Here is a 17,787-nt window from a genome sequence, read left to right as displayed (position 1 = left end):
ATACTTTTAATAATTCTGTTTTTTTAAAATCTGGTGTTCTCTGACATTTGCCAGACACTTTACTTGAGAAGGAGAAGACTAAACACTTTGTCTCAGTTTGCAGTTGGCTATGGAAAATGTTATGCCAACCATAAATGATGGTTATTCTTTATTAAATTATTCAATACTACTTAATAAATTGAAAACTTGAAATTATGCTTTTTAATAGTATTTTGGGGAGACATTGATTGGCATAAACTAATCTGTTCGTAATCTCAAAGTTCAAATAATGTTAAATGTTTATACAGTAATATTATCAATAACCTGATGGATGTTCACATCTGTATTTTGTTACAGAAATGGTGGCTATGAAACTTCACCATCCCTGGGAAAATACTGTGGCTCAAATCCACCTCCAAGAATCATCTCTCACAGTAACAAATTATGGTTGCAATTTAAGAGCGACATGCTTGACTCAAGGTCTGGATTCTCAGCTTACTGGGACGGATCATTAACAGGTAAATAGCAAAGAGCTATCTTTTATTGGTGAGTCCAGTTGAGTTGGTTTCTTGGTGCTTGCATTGTCATACTCTTATCCATATTTTTCCATCTGTATTTTGTGACTACTATGTGTAATAAACTTCAACATTGTTAATATTTCCGAATTAATAGCAGCCTTCTGTTTTTGAGAGACAAAGTAAGGGAGAATGCTCTGGCTCCCTGGTATATTTCATTAAGCTGGTCATCTTGGTCAGGAAAGGAAAGCACATTGACACAAATTGAGAGTCTAGGCTAGCTTCTCTCTGGTGATGTAGTTGTTTTGAAATTTTGGTTCAAAGAGGAGAAACAGTAGCACCAGTTTGATGTAGAAAAGAAGGTTCAATTTTACTGGCCAGAAAGGCACTGCATCACTGCATCTCTTTCTCCGACAGGCTGTGGGGGCAATCTCACCACCCCCACGGGCACGTTCACATCCCCCAACTACCCGATGCCCTGTTACCAGAGCTCTGAATGCTACTGGTTGTTGAAGGCCAGCCAGGGCAGCCCGTTTGAACTGGAGTTTGAAGAGTTCCACTTGGAGCATCACCCGAACTGCACTTTAGATTATCTGGCTGTATGTATACGAGTTTCAGTTGTATCATCTGCTGCTTCCTCCTCACCGGACACACATAAGTGCATTTATTTTTTGCTGTTGAGATTTGAGAGAGGGGAACGTTTACACAAAATATCCACATAAACATTTTAAACAGAATAAAAAAATTAAAAGAAAATTTGATGAAAATGACTTGTCTTCTAAGTATAGACTGTAATACCGAATGACTGAGTATTTAGATTCATGTGTTAAAATATATTGAGTGTATATTATATATGCACTAAATATTAAGATATATTAAATATGATTAAAAGCCTACTGAAAGGGGTTATGAGATTTATCACAATTATTATCTATGTACTTTCTATATATGCAGTGCAAAATGATTAGAGGACTACATGGTGAATTAGAAAAGGTAATTGAAGTCATCCATGTATGACTTTTTACAGTGCCAGCAATTCTACCTTTTCAGTTAAAAACAATCTAAATTAAAAAATTTATTAAAGCATTATAAATTGTAAACTATGAACTAAAAAAGCAAGGAGGACCACTGACAACAGGTATGGTCTCAAAAATATGTATTAGTCTTTTATTTTTCAATCTTCAGATTTCAACCTGGGTTCACACCTTTACTACTATGTATTACAGCCATGACTAAGTGGCCCAAGTTCATGGCCCAGATCTGTAGACATTTAAATGTAATTTTAAAAGATATTTTGATTAAGGGCTAGTCTTTTGTTATGTCATACATGTATTTCTTCCCCAGTTCTTAAGGATTGCAGTTGCCTTTGCGTAATATGTAAAGCCATGCCATCTGACATTTACAATGTTTTACTAAAGGTATATGATGGCCCAAGTACCAGCTCTCATCTGCTCACTCAGCTTTGTGGCAACGAGAAACCGCCTCTCATTCGATCTAGTGGAGACAGCATGTTTTTAAAACTGAGGACAGATGAAGGTCAACAAGGGGGTGGTTTCCTGGCCAAATACCAGCAAAGTAAGTATGTATCCTGCCTGCTTGATGCCTGTAGTGGGTCTTCAATCTTTTGATGAATGAAACAAACTAAAATAAGGATGAGCCACTTGTTTGAGCCATTAAAATAAATCTTATTTCTCTATTGAGAACATTTTAACTACTTGAGGGAGAAATGCTCATGCATTAAATTTATCATAGAACTAAACCATGTGGTAAGCTATAAAAACTTAGAAGAATATTTAATATGCTGAATAGTTGCAGTGCAGCTAAAGATTAGTTTAACAGATTAATAGCTAATGAGTTTTTGTTTGTATCAAACATTATGATCTTCTAAGTAGACATCATTCCATTGTACATGCTATCTCCCACACATTTTTTTTTGTCTTGTACTGCCACAGGTACTATGGGCCTTGTGAGTCACACATATAATAGGTACATCCTTTACTGTGAAACAATCTGGTCTTTGTAGAGATGTCATATCAAACTCTGCTTTCCCCTAAGGCTGCCTGGTGGAATTAAAGTTTTTAACAGAAAGGCCAGGGGCTGAGGGTTTTTTTTCCTGTCTGGGAAGGGCACTTTTCTTCCCTGGGGTTCCATGACTTTTTTCTTAAAAAAAAAAAAAAGATTCAGCTAGGTGATTGTGAAAGCCCCTTTCTAGCTCTAGAATTAAATTTTCTAGCCAGGTTTAAAATGAGCATTCAAGAAACAAGGTTTTCTTGATTTGTTACTTAATAAACACTTCTGTTTTTGCAAGTACCATTTCTTCTCCCAGTAAATCTAAGTTTATTCATAATGTTGACACAACTACCTAAACATGGAATTGAAGTCACAAAATTAGAATCTGAATTTATAATAGCCCTTTGGATTAGTTGAGAATATTTATGTTTAACTTTGTGTAAATTTGAAGATTCACATTCACTTATATCTGGGGGTTAGGCTGAATGGTAGAGAGTTTTGAATACTGAGTTTTAATGATATATAGTTTATTCTTTAGAAAATTCATCATTAGTGCATGAAAAGCCCTCCCAAATCTTAGCAAGGGTATGTCTAGTTGAGCATATAATGCTTTCTCTCATTTTATTATTGCTGTGCTAATTAATTTGTTTCTCCATTACTTTTATTTCTATGATATTTTATTTTTCTCCCATAATTTCAGAACACTGAAGGAATAAGTTAGTGCACATCAGTACTTACAGGTAAAAATTGGAGGTAACCAGTGAGACTTTCCATGTAATTTGCCATTTGAAACTAGAGGTTTGCAGATATACACTCTTTGAGCTCTGAGAGCAGCCCCTGTGAGTTAATGGAATATCTTTTCCTCTACCCGGTTTTGTTGTCAGTGGGGCACACGGGACTTCTCTAACAGGTGTGACTTCTCGCAGGCATCTAAAACCGCACGATCATCTTTAGAAGTCCTGTGCAGACAAAAATGTGACCTAAAAATATTCAAAGAGAAACAGTTTGAGTATTCTTCTGCTCTAGCAAAGGAAGGTTTTTTGAAGAGCCACAAGTGTGTACTTTTTCAAACTAAAGTTTAGAAATGGTGCTCCAGGCATCTGCCAGGAAGCTGTATTGTGGGAGAAATGCATGTGAATCACATTCTTCAGAGACAGCTTTTTCAATGTAATATTTATTTTCCTATTACACATCAGGCAGATGATACAAAAATACAAGTCATTAGGTTTAGCTGAATTTGGTACTGACTGTCAGGACAAACCATACCTAGTCCACAGGTACCTAATGTAGTTTGGTTGAAAAATAACCTGAAGAAAATGCCACCATTGGATTGAAGACTGCTGTAAAAGTTCAAGATTTTCATTTTTCTTTAAATCCTGTACATTCCCCTGTTCGCTTGGTACTTCCTAGTGACTAACTAGAGGAATAACGGAGCCTTTATTGTGAATTTCATGCTGACTTTTGAATTCAACAAAGCCATGTTGTTATTCATTTTTAGCATTCACATAGAACTTTGTGTTTTCAAACTGTTGAATTTAAAGGTCAAGATTTCTGTCCCTTCTAAATGTTAAAGTTAGACAAACAGAAGCATAGAATGTTTAATACACTTCTCTAAACAAACAGATCTCTGAGTAGTGCTGAGCTACTCGGCATTCCACCAATTCACAGGAATCGCATGCCCATGTCACAAAGGCGATTTTGTGATCCTTTAAAGTTGGTGAATTCACTAAGCATTATTTCACATTTGTTCTAGTGGAGACCCTTTCACTCTAAAAATACGACACCAAATACACACACACACACACACACACACACACACCTTTTAAACCTAGATCTTTAAAAAGGAAATCTCACACACATCGTGGAGCAATTTTGACATATTTGACAGTGGTTCCTAACAATCATGGTTATTTTTTCCAGCATGTGAGAACGTGGTGATTGTGAATCAAACCTATGGCATCTTAGAGAGTATATATTTTCCAAACCCCTATTCTGAAAATCTGCGTTGCAACTGGACCATCCAAGCAACAACTGGCAACACTGTGAATTACACATTTTTAGACTTTGAGTTGGAAAATTACATAAACTGCTCCACAGACTATTTAGAGGTACGTATTCTGAAGCTAAGTAAATTGCTGTCTTTTCCGATCATGTTTGGCAAGCCAGACTAGGGGTGATAATTCTTTGCGGCACCAAGTCCCTAACCCTATCCTACACACCTGTAATACACCAACTGGCCATGGTGTTTAACAAGAATGTTTCATGCATATTCTCTGCATCATCTTAATATTTAATTTCCTAAATTATATACACAAAGTACTATCTGTGTTCTTAGGTTTCATTATAATTTATGGGCTGACTGGCCTCACATTATTTAAATAATACAGAAGTAGAAGAAAAACTTCTATTTTTCTTGGTTGTTTTTATGTTTTCTCTCTATAAACAAGAGATCAGAAAAATCTCTGGATTTCATGGCTTTGTTTAATTTGCCTGGTACTAAGAATCATGATTTTGATTTTTGTTTTCACTTGAATTTATGCATTTTTAGTTATTTTTTTGTAAAACAGAAGTTTCTTTTTGTTATAATGATGACTACCAATGACTCTCACTCAACTCTCTGTATATGATGCCATGCAGTAAAAGTTGCTTGAAAATTAGGGAACTCAAAATATGAGGTAATCTGCTATTTTTATAAGATATTTTTATTTACAAGATCCTTTTTGCTAACTTTTCTCTTCAACATTTTAGGGCTATAGATTGTAAAGTGAGGTAGCCAATTTATTTTGTTCATGTAATTATGCATCCATGTATAAAATACATGTTTACAAACTACCATATTAATTTAGAAATATTGATTTCCACTCTCACACTTCATAAAGTAATTTTACTCAATTTACATATATGTTGACATCTAGTTTTTGTCATTAATAACATCACTTTTTGAGTCAACAGACATGTCATTTTATATCCATCTTCGTTGTTACTATACAGTACGTTTGAATCCACATGTGATGCTTTCACTAGAAGTCTTTTCTGAAGTCACAAGTACCAGCTCAGATAACACTAGGACTCTCCCCCATCCCATCTGTCCGCTGCACAGTGGTTCAGTGCATTTCTCTCTAAGGTGATCAGCAACTTTCAGGGGTCTTTCGTGTAAAGAATTCCAACACCCAACATTTGTAATTTTGATGACATATTCTCAGGGAAAAAATGCTTTGTCCTTGTAACATTTTTAATCCTCTTTTTATCAATTCTTAAGAAAAACTATTGTTGATTGAGGTTGTTCAAAGTTAGCATATCTCTTCCAAATAGCACTTTTCTCTTTCAAAATGAAAAAGAGAAACTTCCTATACTTTGAGAGGTTTTCTGAGGTCCTGAATACATTAACTGCCTGGTTTGTGAGGGATAATTGTATAGGTTAAAGAAAACCTTGCCTTATATTTTGAAAAGTTCAATATTATAGAAATAGTAGCCATGGTGTTTACCCATTAGAAAGTTATATTTACTAGTATTTAAAGACAACACAATACAACATAAAACAAACAGAATTATGAGCTTGACAACAGTTTTTAAGTCTATTTTCCTTGATCTAGTGTTTAGATGGTCTTCACAAGCTCAATAATGGTGTGCTTTTTTTCAGTTACCTGGAGTGGCCACTTTTTCTTTTTCTAAAAATTTTGAAATTGAATTTTACAGAGAGAGAGATACAGAGAGGGAGAGGGAGAGAGAAAGAGAAAGAAAGACACAGGCAGACATGGATTTGTTGTTGCACTTATTTATCTGTTCATTGAGGATTCTTGTATGTGCCCTGACCAAGGATCAAACCCGCAACCTTGGCATATCGGGACGATGCCCTAACCAGCTGGGCTACCTGGCAGAGGTGCCATTTTTCTCTTTTCTTCACATGGTGAGATCTTGATGATTCTTTACAAAAAAAGTTGCAAAGTTGCTTTCAAAGCCCCCATTCATACCACAAACACAGCAGGTTATATTATAGTTTTACCAGTTGTGATTGTGTCCATATGCCCTACTGGACTCTCAGATTTGTGGGAGCTTCCACTATAAGGTGGAAGCTGTCTTCTACTAACCTTATAACCCAGGGACTCCTTATAGAGTTGGAATCTTATAAGAGCTTAGTAACATCAGGGGAAATTCAATATCACAGCCATATTTTAACATTAGCCTAATGAAAGCTATTAACTAATGAAAAAATGAATTCCAAACTGGCCTTTTGGTTTAAGTCCTACACAGTCATTGCAATTCTGTCACGTTGAGCACAAACTGAAGCAGAACTCAGGGCCTTGCAGAGCTGTGCATGTGTTACAATGTGCTAGGCCCCAGGTTGTGATTTGATAAAACATGATGGAGAAAGCTGCAGTGATGAGGGAGCTTTTGAACTAGACTTTAAAGGAGACTTGGCAGTAAGAATGAGGAGGAAATGAAAGGAAGCCCTTCCAGGACCTGGACTGCCTACAGCTGCACTTACTTGATGAAGGAACAGTGACAAGGCCCATCAGATAGTTTTTGGAGGTGTTTGAAAACTGTCAAATAAAAAAATACTTGTTCTAATAACTGCAGAGCAGCTCGTGAGAGGTCCCTCATGGACCATGGTACAGGCGTACCATCTGTCTTGTGCAACACTGATGGGGAAAGCAGCAAAAATACAGAACGAGAACCAGAAGTTCAGCAAAGCCTTCCAAAGAATGACGCTCTTGACAGAGGGAGGAGATTTTTTCCATTTCTTCAAGCCAACAGGCAATAGCAATCTCTACAATGGCTGGTCTATGATGGAAAATTTAAAAACACAAATAACCGTTAAAGGAGAGCAAGGCCACAAACACAAACTCTAGTGTTCATTATTTTAGTAACTTGGAGTTTAAGGTTCTTTTTTTGCAAGCTACTGAGCCAAGTCTCAATTGAGTGGCTGATACTGCAGCCAGAATTGAATTATTTTGAATTAATAAAACTGAAACTATGAAAGGACTTGATTAGGTGCTGGTTGGACATTGTGTCCAACTTTGCTGAGAGGTGTGGGTTGGTTTAAGCCCATTGGGAATCTAATCCATCCTTCATTATTTTGTCTTCTGGGAAAAAAATAAATGATTAAGATTTGGAAATGAAATATTTAATGAGAGGAAGGGTCATTTGCTTAAGGGAGTAACACCATATTGCTCATATAGTTATGGAAATTCTTCCTGTGTTTTACAACTTAATTTCACTTTTTCATCTTTATTTTTATTTTTTAAAATTTATTTAATTATTGTTCAAGTACAGTTTTCTGTCTTATATTCCCATCCCAGCCCACCCCCCCCACCCCAGTGCTCCCCACCTCCCTTTCATTCCCCCCCAGCCTTAGTTTTTGTCCATGTGTCCTGTGAATCCTTCCCCTTTTCCCCTGAAATTTTCTCCCCTCTCCCCTCTGGTCCCTGTCAGCCTGTTCTCTATTTCAGTGTCTTTGGTCATATTTTGCTTGCTTGTTTGTTTTGTTGTTTAGCTTCCTGTTAAAGGTAAGATCATATAGTATTTGTCTTTCACCACCTGGCTCATTTCGCTCAGTATAATGCTTTCCCATTCCATCCATGCTGTTGCAAAGGGCAGGAGCTCCTTCTTTCTTTCTGCAGCATAGAATTCCATTGTGTAAATGTACCATAGCTTTTTGATCCATTCATTTACTGATGGGCATCTAGGTTGCTTCCAACTCTTGGCTATTGTAAATTGTGCTGCTATGAACATTGGGTGCATAGGTTCTTTTGGATTGGTGTTTCAGGGTTCTTAGGATATACTCCTAACTTCATTTTTATTTTGAGTCTGAGTCTGCAATGGAAGAGGAAATTTTTATAGGTGAGAGCATATACAAACAGAAGTGATGGACTTTGGAGAAATCAGCACAGAGGTGTACAGGAAGACCAGGGCATCTATCAGGTCAACTTGGAGCATGTATGTGGTAAGAAAAGGAAGGGGGAAAACTGGGAGATTTTTATGTCATGGAAACTGAGGGAAGAGATTATACTAGATGGTGACAGCAATCAATCAGGTGAGATTCTCCTACAGGGTCAAGAAAGGTCAGGGTTGAGCAGTGTCCCTTGGAGATCAGTGTGACTCTGGGCAGAGCAGCGTGTGAGGGATGGTGGGAGCAGGAACAAGCCTGTAGAGTGAGGAGGCATGAAGTCGATGTCTGAGTTTGCTCAAGCAAATCATCATGAAGTCTTGGCCTCTGTTCCCCAATCCTGGTCCTTCATTCCCTTCAGTGGTCCACAAGTGGCAAGCTTCCATGGCACACCCCACCTTTGCATGTTCTCTTGTATGTCAGTGTCTCTTAAAATGTGGCCCAGGACCGGATGCAACAGCCCAACTAACCAACCCAGGACTGAGTATGCTGGGACTATATCACCTGGTTCATATACTTCTGGCGTATGTAGGCTGAGGTCAAATGAGTTTATTGTTCGTCACAGTGCTGGACTATATTAAGACCTATAATCTCTAGGTCATTTTTACATGAATTGTAGTGGCTACATAGCCAACCCCAGGATATTATTCCTGGTAAGTTATATTTGACTGCTTTGCTGAGAATTCCATCACTTCATGATTCCTCTAAATCCTGATTCTCCAGTCTTTAGAGCACTTGTCCCTTGTATATAGGCCCTTTGGCCATTGGCCTCCTACTTCTTCAAAAGTAATTGATAAAAAATGTCAGACAAAATGGTGCCTGTTTTCAGTATTCCAAAATGATAGGTTTCTTTGGTTAAAATGAGCTATTATTGAACACTTTTATAATAGCACCATTCAAACAACTTGGTAATAGTAATAGCTCATCTTTATCAAGCACTTACTATTTGCTAGGTAATTATGACAGCAACCTTGTAATATGGGAAATATTATACCCATTTTTCAGGTTAGGCAGTTGAGGTAAATACCCAGGTTGTCCACAATGACAGAGATTATAGATGGCAAAGCCAAGCTTTCTACCAGGCTCGATGGCTCCAGGCCGATGCTCGTAGCTATAATACCACACATCCTCTATTTATACTCTCACAATTTTCTGTCCCCCTCAGAGGTGATATGAAGGAGTCCAAGAAACCCTTGGATCTCCCACTTTAGTGACACTGTCACAAAGAGAAATTATGTTATTTTAGCATGGCTTCTTCCTGGAGAAGCTGTAGTTATTTATTATAATCACCTCTTGGTTATTGCTGACAAATTATTTTTAGCATTCAATTTAGAATTTTTCAAAAAAAATGGCTGTCAATTTTACTCATCTGTGAGGGTCCAAAATAAATCTTTCCTACATTTGGAACTTGAGTAAGTTTTCCTTCAGGCCTCTGGCAGTCCTGCTTTTTCATTGTTCTGCTTCATAGTCTTGGTTGCAGGCACATACTCCAACTGAACCCTGTAGGAAAAATGAACATTTGTGAAAGGACTGCGATTCTGAGCAAAGTGAGAAACCTCGGGACACACAGAATAAACTGGAAGGCTGGGCAAAGGCAGAAACAAAGGCAGCTTAGTGGACGCTCCTGTCTGTCGCATTGCCTTGTTGCTTCTCCCGGCATTGCACACGCCATTCTCACCTCTCTCCCTAAAAACGTCCCGGGTTTCTGCAACCTCAGAATTTTAGCTTCCCTATGGCCACCTCAGCCATGACTGTACATCTTTACATGATCTCTCATCTCAGGCACTTACAACCAACCAGATCTTGCCTGGTCAACAAATGACCAGCACAGGTGGCTCGCCTTTTTGAGTGTGACAGCAAAAGTGTGGGTCTAGCTGGTTTGTGGACAGGTGCCCCTTCAGGCAGCATGGCCAGATCACACACTTGCCTCTGCCCACTGGTCACACGTGTGGGCAGAGGTAGGGTCTCTGTGCAGGGGCATGGATTCTGCTGTCACACTAAATCATTTCTTACACACATTCGGCAAGGTTACAAAGTTAGTTCTGCAGTGACTGTAACTTTCAGTGCTGCAGTATACAACTCATTTTAACCTGAAAAAATTCTTTTAGAAGTTTGATTGTCTTATCTTCTAAACTGGATTTCAGCATCTCTTCTTCCAGTTTCAAAGCCACACGAGGCAAGCTTCTACGCCCCCTTCATCACGCTGTGCCATCTGCTGGTGCTGGCCCAGTCCACACCTCGTCTTTCCTTGCCCTGACAAGGACTTTGAAAGGCAGACATTTCCCCCCTAACTGTGCTGTTTCCTAAGGTTGGCTGACTTACACAAGTATGCTCATGGAATGGTCAGAAAGCTCTTATGTAGCTGTATGAACTCTTCTTAATGGATTTTTTTCAGAAGTTCTTCCTTTTATTGCCATAAAAGTTATTCTTTACTTTGTGGACTCTTTCCTTTTCCTATGGCTTCCTTTGTTTCTTTCATTGGTCTATGAGCACAGATCTCTTTTTGAAGTCGGGCTCCCCCAAACCCAAGGCCTGTGACTAGTGTGGGCAGTGATCACAGGCAGTAAGGAACTCCATCCTGTTCTCCTGATATTTTGGTCACTTCTGCATTAGCAACCACCTCTTTGCTGGGCAGAATTAGCACAGGGCAGCACTTTTCTTCACTGCTTACACTCTGAGAGAAGAACATAGAAAGAATTAATCAGGTATCAGAAAGAGACATCTGAGAGATGTCTAGGTGGTTGAAATTACCTCCCCATGGTCATCTCCTTTATCTCTTTTTGCTTCCCTTTTTCCTTTGTTAAAAATTGTGGTCTCTAGTGAGGAACTGGTTGGTACTAGAGATTAAAGCCCCTACAACCAGCTGCTAAATCTGGCTGCATTCCAGAATCACCTGGGGATCTTGCTGTAAAAACACAATCCTAGATCTCACCCCAACCCAACCCATCAAAATCTCTGGGGATTTCAATAGGGGAGCCCACCCACCCTGAGTCTGTAGCCCACTTCTACTGTGACAGCATGTTGTATCCTTCCTTCAAAGCCCTCTTCTGATAAATTATAAATATTTTTATAGGTATCCTCTTTACATATATCTTTGAATGCTACTAAAGTTTCTTTTTCAACAGGTCTTATTTTCCCATTGCTATAGCTGAATTATATACTTTATCTCATCAATGCCTGGAGATGTTGTTATTATGTTTATCTCATTGTGTAGAAATGTCAGATGTACTTTCAAATAATTGAATTCTGATCCTAAACATTTCCCCCTCTTCCCTCGTTTGGCACCTTGGCCATGACTGTCTCCCATCACATCCTTCCATACCCTTTCCTTTTCCATCATGTCCGTTCCAGGTCCCCTTCATTATGTCCGTGACTTCTGCCAAATGCATTTCCCACTACTCTTTAGAAGACTCATTTCACCTCTTGCCAAATCCTCTTGCTGATGTCATCGTGTTCACCAGAGGTTTATGTCATTGTTTGTCACACTCCCAGTCCTCCTTTCAAGTACAAAAGAATGCATTTAAACTAGAAGAATGGATGAAAAGATCATACGTATCCCTGTTTTCTGAGTCTGCAGCCTGAACAACATTTTCTGGCTGTGACTATGAAACATCAGGCCCTGGTGACGTTGTAGTTAGTGAAGGAAATTCCAGCTGTTGTTGCAGAGAACTATTAAATTCTCTGACACTTAATACGAGTTTACTTCGCAGTCACATCTGAGTTCATTGTAGTATTCCTTGCTTTCTAAATGGTAATTCAGGATCCCAGACAAGGGGAAGTCACAAAGAGCTGTGGGAAAATCCTATAGCTCTTTCTGCAACAAATACTGATAAATGTTTCACCGAGATACCCAAATTCGAATAAATCGGTGAAAGCTGAATTAAACACAAATAGGGTTTGTTCTTTCATTCTGCTTGTGCTGTGGTACTTCCCCAAGCTGCCACTATCATAAATATGCATTACTCATTCTCTTATCCATTCACTCAGTTATTCAAATGTATTTTAGACACATAGGCTATGGAAATATAACTGATTTATCATCAGTTTTTCTTACCTTCACGGAGGAGACAGATGTTAATCAGTTTATCACACAGTACAAATTTAACTACAAGCTGTGTTATATGCTATCAGGGAATATTACTGGGTGCTCTGATGACCTGAAATGGGAGCACCAGGCTCATCTGTGGGTCAGGGAAATTGTCCTGAGCAGGGATAACGGAACAAGATGTGAAGGAAGCTGGAGGTTTTACTCAGGAAAGTTGTGGTTCCAGTGGGAAGGGCAGATTTTGGTTAGTAATATACTACTGCAGTGGGGAAGAGGGCCCAGTAGGAACTGAACACAACTTCACTGTGTACAGATATGAGCAGGACAGGGAGAATGAGGGAGTTGGGAGGGCACTGGTCCGAGTCAGGAGGTGAAAGACTACAAAGGTTTGGACAGTGCAAGTGCGGTCAAGCCAGCCGAGTCTGGTGGAAGTTAGGCAATGACGGGAGTGAGGATTCTTCCTCCATGGAGGATGGGAGATGGGGCCCTTTCCTTCCTGATGATGAAGTTTCAAAGGAATCGTTTTCAGATCCTTGAGAAAGACACTCCTGAACTGTTGGAGATACATATTCTTCTCAAAGAGTCAGTGGAAGACTCCCAATTGTAAGCTCTTGTTAGTAAGTGCTCTAAGAAGGAGTGGTGGGGGCATACCCTCAAACTGTTGGCTGGCCTTGGCCGCCCTGCAAAAGTCACAGGGATTCTGTATCTGAACCTAAGAAGCATGGTAGTTAAAATCCTCTTGGCCAGTTGGAGAACTGCAGAGAAACAGATGAGATTTTCTGCCTTTGCAGCAATGGTCTGAGCTGCCTTTTATCACCATGGCGCCTCCTTAAACACTTCCTGAGCAGATGAGTCATGCTTCCTGAACTGACTGTCAGAGAAAGTTTGCTTCTAAGATGCCTGGCATTTTGCTTAGAATTCAGAGATAAGTTATTTCAGTTCTGAGTACGACTGCTATTCAAAAACTTGCACAGACAGTGACAAGAGTATAGCAAACAACTCTGTCTCTATACCAGGTATGAGTCTGGCATTGCACTAAGCTTGGTCTGGATTCCAAAGGAGTTTTAAATTAAGTAAGTGTATCTATTGGTTAATGAAGCCAAGTACTTTGTAGTGTCATTAAGGGTAACAAGAAGCATTTTATAAGATCTTTTTAAAGTCTAAAGTTGCCCGAGTAAAATGTTATTTAATTATAGAAATTAAAAGGAGACATATTTCAGTGTGATTAACATCCCTCTCTCTAGAGGAAATGCTGTTCATTTTTGACCATCCCTCACAATAAAGAATTTTCACACCATTGCGTTAATTTGCTGCAGTTCATGAGGCAGACATACCAGCCTCCAAAGGAGAGCCTCTGCTCACAGATTCGAAAGAAACTGTGTGTTTCTCCTCAGCAGTCTCTCAAACAGGAAGGACAGAGTCAGGATGAATAATAATCCGATCTACTGATAAGTTCCGCACTACTCAGAAGGCACTAAATTGCTCAAAACTGAGCAATTGCTCTGTCCACCTTCCTTTCCTGGTGGTCTTACTTGGCTCCACTCAGCGCGGCCACTGGGGGCAGGAAAGTGGAAGGTCTCCTCCACCATCTAACAGGCACACGGCATGGGTCAGAACACACTGATCAGAAGGCTAGGTTTTAGCATTGGAGATCGTCATTGGTTCAGTGAATTGTATTGATTGTCTGCTTTAAAATAGGAAAGATTTCCAATTGTAACATTTCAGAAATTTTTTGCTTTTGAACTGTCATCTTTACCCTTTAGGTCTTATATTTAGTATTTCACAGGCGTTCTTCCCCCCCTTCCCTGAGTTGGGGCAGAGTTGGTGTGGCGGCTCTCAGGGCCCGCCCGCTCAGGATGCTGTGATTCCGCACCGGTCTGCAAACCAGATTCCTTCCTGTTGCCAAGTCCATCTGTAGCAGATGGTGAGGCTTTTAGGAGGCAGAATAACTTTTAAAAAATGTTTAGCGTTTCACTGTAACGGTCCAGTTGGCAGAAGGAGGGCTGTGGTTCATGGAATTAAATGTTCGTGTGGCCATGGGAGAGTACGCTTGGCTTTCGGAGCCTTTCACTTACCACTGAGGGAGGGAAATAGGCATTTAGGCCTCATCAGTGACTCTCACAACTTAGGCTTGTGAGGAGTGTTCAGTCCCTCAACATCTGAAAGAATTCTTTTTAAATAAAGAATTAGTCTAGTTAATAATAAAAACCTAGTTACTATAAAAAATGGAAGCACTGGACACAAAATATGGTTTTAAATGAATACTGGGAAAGATGACTTTATATAATGACATTTCAATGGGTTCATTTTCATGCATGATCTTGAGATACATATAAAAGACCATGGAGATGTTTTTATTAGACCAGCTGGATTCTGAGATTGTTATGTCAATTGATTTCCAAAGATAATGCTTTAAAAATAAGCTTATCTGATCACATAGGAATACACATATTGTCATAGCAGGAAATTTGGAAAATCTAGAAAAGCCTAGGTAAAATAAAAATAACCTAAATTACATCACTGCTAATAATATTTGGTTGTATTTATTTCCTGTAGTCTTTCCCTATACATTTACTCTGTGTTCAGAAGGGCATCACCCTGTATATACTATCCTAGAATGACCTTCTCTTCCATGTAGCAAGAGCTTGTAAGCGTTTCTCCAGGTCATTTACTAGACAGACCATGCTATTTACAACATTGCATCTTCCAGCATCGAAATGCAGCTACCAATTCTTGTTGTAGAGCACTTAGAATCTTTTCAGATATCTACTGTTCTAAACAATGCAGGCATATACATCTTTGTAGTTACATCTTTTGCAGCTACAAAATCATGAAGGGGCAATGATTTGAAGCACACAATTATGATTAGGCAATGATTTTTAAAAATGAAAAAAAAAAACCCCAACAAAACCCCAACCCAAATCAGCCTCTGTGGCTTCTAAAATGAGTAATAGAAAAAAAAAGAGAAATAAAAATGTATATGCACTATTAAGAGCAGACAACAACCAGCCACTGCCTGGAAAGGAGACTCTCTGGTCTGCATTTGAGACAGACCTCTAATTCTGGGTGACATAGAGTAACTGCGAATGTGGTCTTTCAGTGGGTTTCATGCTGTCATGCAATGCCCAGCATTCTGAGTAATGGTTTAATTTTAGACGGGTATTTTACATTTCCTGCCCCACCCGGTCAGCACATGGCTGCATGGCTTTTCTGTGCCTGGGGGAAGATGTCTGCCTCCTCATTGGAGTACACTGTGTGTTGCTGTGAACCTGATTGTTAGTGGTGAAACAGCACCATTTGTTACCAGCGATTGGACCTCAGTTCAGCAATCTTGGCTCTTGAGTTCAGCTGAGAGAAGAATTCAGAGCCAAGGAATTCAAATCACAGTGAAAATTTATTAAGAAAGTCACAGAAGTAGGAAAAGTGAGCTAGCTGGGTGTGGGCTCAGTGAACAAGTTACAGAGGCAAGAGGAGGACCCTTGAAGCTTAGGAGAAAGAGAACAAAGTACACTGGGCACTAAGAGTCCAGCAGGAATGGTCTAGAGAGCGAGAGCTTGCCCTGGGCTCTTCTCTTGAGGGTTTTAAAGGCCAAGACTTTAGGGGAGATCTCAGGAGAGGATCTCGGTAGAATATTCATCAGCTGCCCAGGTGTGTCCTTTCAGGGTCGTGGTCTGCACTGATTGGTCAGCACTAGGGCAGGGTGTCATTTAGTCATTGCAGCTGGTTGTGTTGTCAGCCATGGCATCATGCGACTTGGTCTTGCTGCTTTCCTGGGCCTGGAGCTGAAACACAACTGAGACCTAAATGTCATCTCTAGTTTGAGTGAAATGGTCTCTGTGGTCAACAGATGCAAGGCTCTGCTTCTGAGGTCATTCGATGCAGGTCAGAACCTCATTATTCTGAGGGCTTCATGCCTGAGGGAGTGGTGGTGTAGGGGCCTGTCTGGGAGTCCTGTGAGGCTGTTCTCCGGCCCCCTTGCTCCTCCCGTTGGGCAGTCTCATGCAGAACTTGTGGCGTGCTGGGGGAGGAAGGGTCAGGGGAGGGCCCTAACCACATGACCAGTGATAGTAAAGGACAGGGGGTCTAAACTGCACACCCAGTGATGTGGTAGGGGAGGAAAGTCACTCTGGGGGCGAGGTCCTAGTTTTCTCAGTTTTGCCTGTGGCAAAGCACCCGGGGCTTTCTACGTGGTGATGTTCCATGCCTGGCCTGTTGTCCTTGCTCTGCTCACATCTGTCTAACCAATTACTACGTAGTGGACAAGACTACCTCCTGGAGCTACCATGGAACCATCTAGAGTCTGCCATGCTCTGCCCGTTAGCTCCCCTCTGCAACTTTCATCTAATTTATGCTCCACGGTTTGATTAGTTTTTACCCCCTGGGTTTCTCTCCATGATGGGAGCATTTCGCCCTACTCTATGGTTCTTGTTTGACCATTTCTGCTGTTGTTACAGGAACAGTTCAAAGCCCTTCAAATTTAAAGTAAACTCTGGAATGCCAAGTTTGTCCAGGAGATTTGTGAGTAAACTTCGGCAATAACATTCTCAGTAACCGTTCTAATGAGGCAGTTCCCATGTATCCTGTTATGGTTGTTTTTCCGGGTGGGGACATCCGAAGAGATACTCCAGGAATTCACCAATCTCCACCCTGGTGGAGCTCCAGTGACTAAGCAGCGAGTGCGTAGTTGGGCGAGGCAGAAAGGGCAGAGGAGGCTGCAGCAGGGGAAACCAGTGCAGACACTTTCCTCACCCCTGTGTGCCTCACCGGGGCAGCCCTGGCAAACTTTCTGATGTTCCCTTCCCTACCATCTCCCGTCATGAGCCACCATCTCCCTCCACCTGACACACACACCGTGTGTACTTTTTCTCCACGATATGCTTTGGGTTGGGCTCTGCACCCCACCCATCAGGAATGGGCTCGGCCTCCACGTATCAATGAGCAGTCTCAGCCACGAGCTGCAAGCCACAGCTGTCCCTCTCCTCACAAGTGAGTCACCGATTTGTTGCTTCCCTGTCTGCTCGGTCAGGGATGATTTCTGTGAGATGTACATCAGCTCTAGTTCTCTCTAGTCATCATATCTTTTCTCTCAGAGCTATTTTGGGACTGGTTTCTTTGGGAAAAATGCTTTCCTTTGCTTCTAACCAAGAGTAAGAATAACATTTGAGCATATTCCACATGCCAGTCCCTGAACTTAACCTAGTGCATGATTGGTCTCATTTGCTGTTTAAAACAACCATAGAAGAACCATCGCAATGCCAAATTTATAAAGAACTTTTCATTACAGAGGCTCACTAACGTTCACAATGTGATATGTAAGCAAATGTCAGAACTGGACTGAACAATGAACCTGG

General features: G+C 40.3%; 1 protein-coding gene across 1 annotated transcript in view; it reads left to right on the top strand.

The window, feature by feature from the left end:
• Positions 1-17,787, top strand: part of CUBN (cubilin) — a 254,992-nt gene that overhangs the window by 64,319 nt on the left and 172,886 nt on the right. Inside the window, exons 24-27 of the mRNA XM_037060773.1 lie at positions 337-497; positions 912-1,093; positions 1,913-2,069; positions 4,425-4,612. Of these exons, the coding sequence (XP_036916668.1) occupies positions 337-497; positions 912-1,093; positions 1,913-2,069; positions 4,425-4,612 (688 nt within the window). The remainder of the gene's footprint in view (positions 1-336; positions 498-911; positions 1,094-1,912; positions 2,070-4,424; positions 4,613-17,787) is intronic.

The sequence above is a fragment of the Sturnira hondurensis genome, unplaced genomic scaffold (genome assembly GCF_014824575.4).
Source record: "Sturnira hondurensis isolate 20B ecotype Veracruz unplaced genomic scaffold, ASM1482457v3 Scaffold0012488, whole genome shotgun sequence".
NCBI lineage: Eukaryota > Metazoa > Chordata > Mammalia > Chiroptera > Phyllostomidae > Sturnira > Sturnira hondurensis.
The sequence above is the reverse complement of the archived record's forward strand: the minus strand, read 5'-3'. Positions and strand labels throughout refer to the sequence as shown.